Source organism: Engraulis encrasicolus, chromosome 12, assembly GCF_034702125.1.
Source record: "Engraulis encrasicolus isolate BLACKSEA-1 chromosome 12, IST_EnEncr_1.0, whole genome shotgun sequence".
Lineage (NCBI taxonomy): Eukaryota > Metazoa > Chordata > Actinopteri > Clupeiformes > Engraulidae > Engraulis > Engraulis encrasicolus.
Window position 1 is genome coordinate 26,110,201 of NC_085868.1, and position 2,500 is coordinate 26,112,700.

The window sequence follows — 2,500 nt, forward strand, 5'->3', positions numbered from 1 at the left end:
GCTTCCCTGCTGCTTGGAGGGAAAGGAAAGGAAAAAACAAACACAACAATTAGCCAAATTGAAATGAAAACAGGGAATTTACCCGGAGGGATATGCGGCTTCTGTGTGGGACTAGGTGCCCTGGTCTGACTCTGTCCTTGACCTTGACCTTGACCTTGACCTTGATGCGTATCACCATGGGATGTGGCAATAGGGTCAGTGGTGGAGGAAGAGGGGGATGAGGAAGATGATGAAGAGGAAGAGGAGGAGGTAGATGAGGAGGAAGAGGAGTGGGCTTTGGTGGGCACTGGCTGGACAAGGGCAGGTGATTCATCCACTGACTGAGAAGAGGCATTTCTAACATGGTTGTCTGTGTCTGTCAGGGAGAGAAAAATAGAGATAGAAAGAGAAAGGGAGAGAGATGTATTGAGAGAGGGAGTGAGAGAAATAAAGTGATAGAGAAAAAGAGAGATAGATAGAGGGAAAGAGATATGTACATACAGTAGATAGTGAGAGAGGGATTGAGACTTGATAGAGAAAAAGAGAAAGAGACAGAGAGAGAGACACAAACTCTGACTATGAGGACCACAAGTGGATAGCAGCTCAGATTTCAAAAGGGCTCAACATATGGGTTAATTTTTCATCGCCATCTTTTTTTGCATCGCAGACTAAAATACAATGGAGTGACAGCCATACAAATCCCCCTCATAAGCTCCAGGGGACATGGAAAGATGAGTATCTCTCTCTCTCTCTCTCACTCTCTGGCTCTCTCTATTATTCCGTATTTCTTTTATTTGCGCTTGCTTAGAGCTGTTTCGTTCCCATTCTGTTGGGGGGGAACTTCAGGCCAATTTCTGTTTATACAATCCCAGCTAACAAAGTCAGCTTTTATTGGCTTGATGTGGTCTCATAATCAAGAAGCCTGTGGAATCCACAAGGAGAAACAGCAGTAAATACACAGAGGGGGGAAAGAAGGAATAAGTAGAGATTTGAAAATCTGGAGCCTTTAAAGGTTCTTGCCTGTGTCCACAAAAGAACCCTTAAAGTTACTAATGAGGGCCCTCTGGAGAAGGACTCTGACTCTATATCAGCATGGCTGAAATGGTCCGATTCAAAGTCTTTGGCTTCGATAACACGTTTTGGCCCACAATTTTTTTATATTTTATGTTTTTTGATGTTGAGCCTTGGTTTTAAAAGCCAATGGAGGAAGTGGGGTATTTCCCAAGAGGGTTTTCCTGGGCCTGTGGTTTCATAAGTGGAGAAAAACAGAGAAGAGTGGGGAAGACCCCACAGTTCTGTGTTTCAACGCAAGGGAATCAAACTGCCGACAGGAAGACAGGAAGACAAGAAGACAAGAGTTGTCCTGAGGGCTCCAATGACCAGTGATACCAGGGGCAACTAATCAAGTTTCCTATGACGCTGATTCTCTCCTCTGACTTTTTTTTGGCCTAAGTCTTTGTACATGTACACAGACATGTATACATCTGTGGCTTTTCACCTAGAGCTTTGTGCTATTCTGCAGTTGGAGAGCAAGCCCAATTTCATCTCCCTTATTTTTACGTTTTTATTTTTGTGAAGCACATTGAACTGCCTCTATGTATGGCATAACAATTAAACATTCTTCGCCCTGCCTTCCTTAACCAACTGTACAGTGGAAAGCTGATTCAGATTACCCTCAGATCTTCTGGTCACAGTCGCCTACAGTAGTCAAATTGAAACCATCTTGACGTCATGCAGTACCAGCCAAAGATTCTAGAACCATAAGCATTCTAGAACCATTGGTCCCAACATGCAGGCTGTGCTCTCCAGCATGGCGCGAGTGACTCGGAATGCAGCAACGCTGAAAGAGAAAACCTCAGGAGGGTCAGAGAGTCCTGAGTTTAGACAGGCAAGGTGACTAGAGACAGCAAGAGAGGTAGTAAGGTGATTCTGGATCAAAATTTGTAGCTGACCAAAAAAATTGTAGTTGATAGGCTATTTGTATCAGATATGTGTGACTGCATAAACTTCAAAGAATGTGTTTGACACGTTTTTGTCTTTTTCTTTTAAATACCAATGTTGGGTTGCTTTTCACATTGAATATCAATATTAATTAATAATGAAAGCTAAATGAGTTGGTCTGTACCAAGTACCAATGACGTATATATACGTATATATATATACGTATATATACTTGAGACAATGAAACACAGACATATATGTTGAGGACACAGATAAAATGGAAATGGTGGAAAGAGAGATGGGGGAGAAAGATGCGGTATGGATGAGAGGTGATGAAAGAAAGTATAGGACAACGACAATGAATGGAAAAACAGAGGGAAAAAGAGATGATGATGATGATGATGATGATGATGATGATGATGATGATGATGATAGTACCCTACAGAGAGAGAGGGGGGGTAGAGCCCGTGGAGAAAAATAGAATGACAAAAAGAGAAAGAAAGAAAGAAAGAAAGAAAGAAAGAAAGAAAGAAAGAAAGAAAGAAAGAAAGAAAGAAAGAAAGAAAGAAAGAGAATGGAA

At 41.8% G+C, this 2,500-nt stretch overlaps 1 protein-coding gene across 19 annotated transcripts in view; it reads right to left on the reverse strand.

Moving 5' to 3' along the window:
- The window catches only part of abi3bpb (ABI family, member 3 (NESH) binding protein b), a 44,565-nt gene that overhangs the window by 21,365 nt on the left and 20,700 nt on the right, over window positions 1-2,500 (reverse strand). For 9 of the 19 annotated variants that reach the window (XM_063211991.1, XM_063211996.1, XM_063211995.1 and 6 more), the window contains one exon: window positions 83-355. The exons of the other annotated variants lie outside the window; for them this stretch is intronic. In XM_063211991.1, coding sequence (XP_063068061.1) covers window positions 83-355 — 273 coding nt within the window. The remainder of the gene's footprint in view (window positions 1-82; window positions 356-2,500) is intronic. 19 annotated transcript variants of the gene reach the window in all.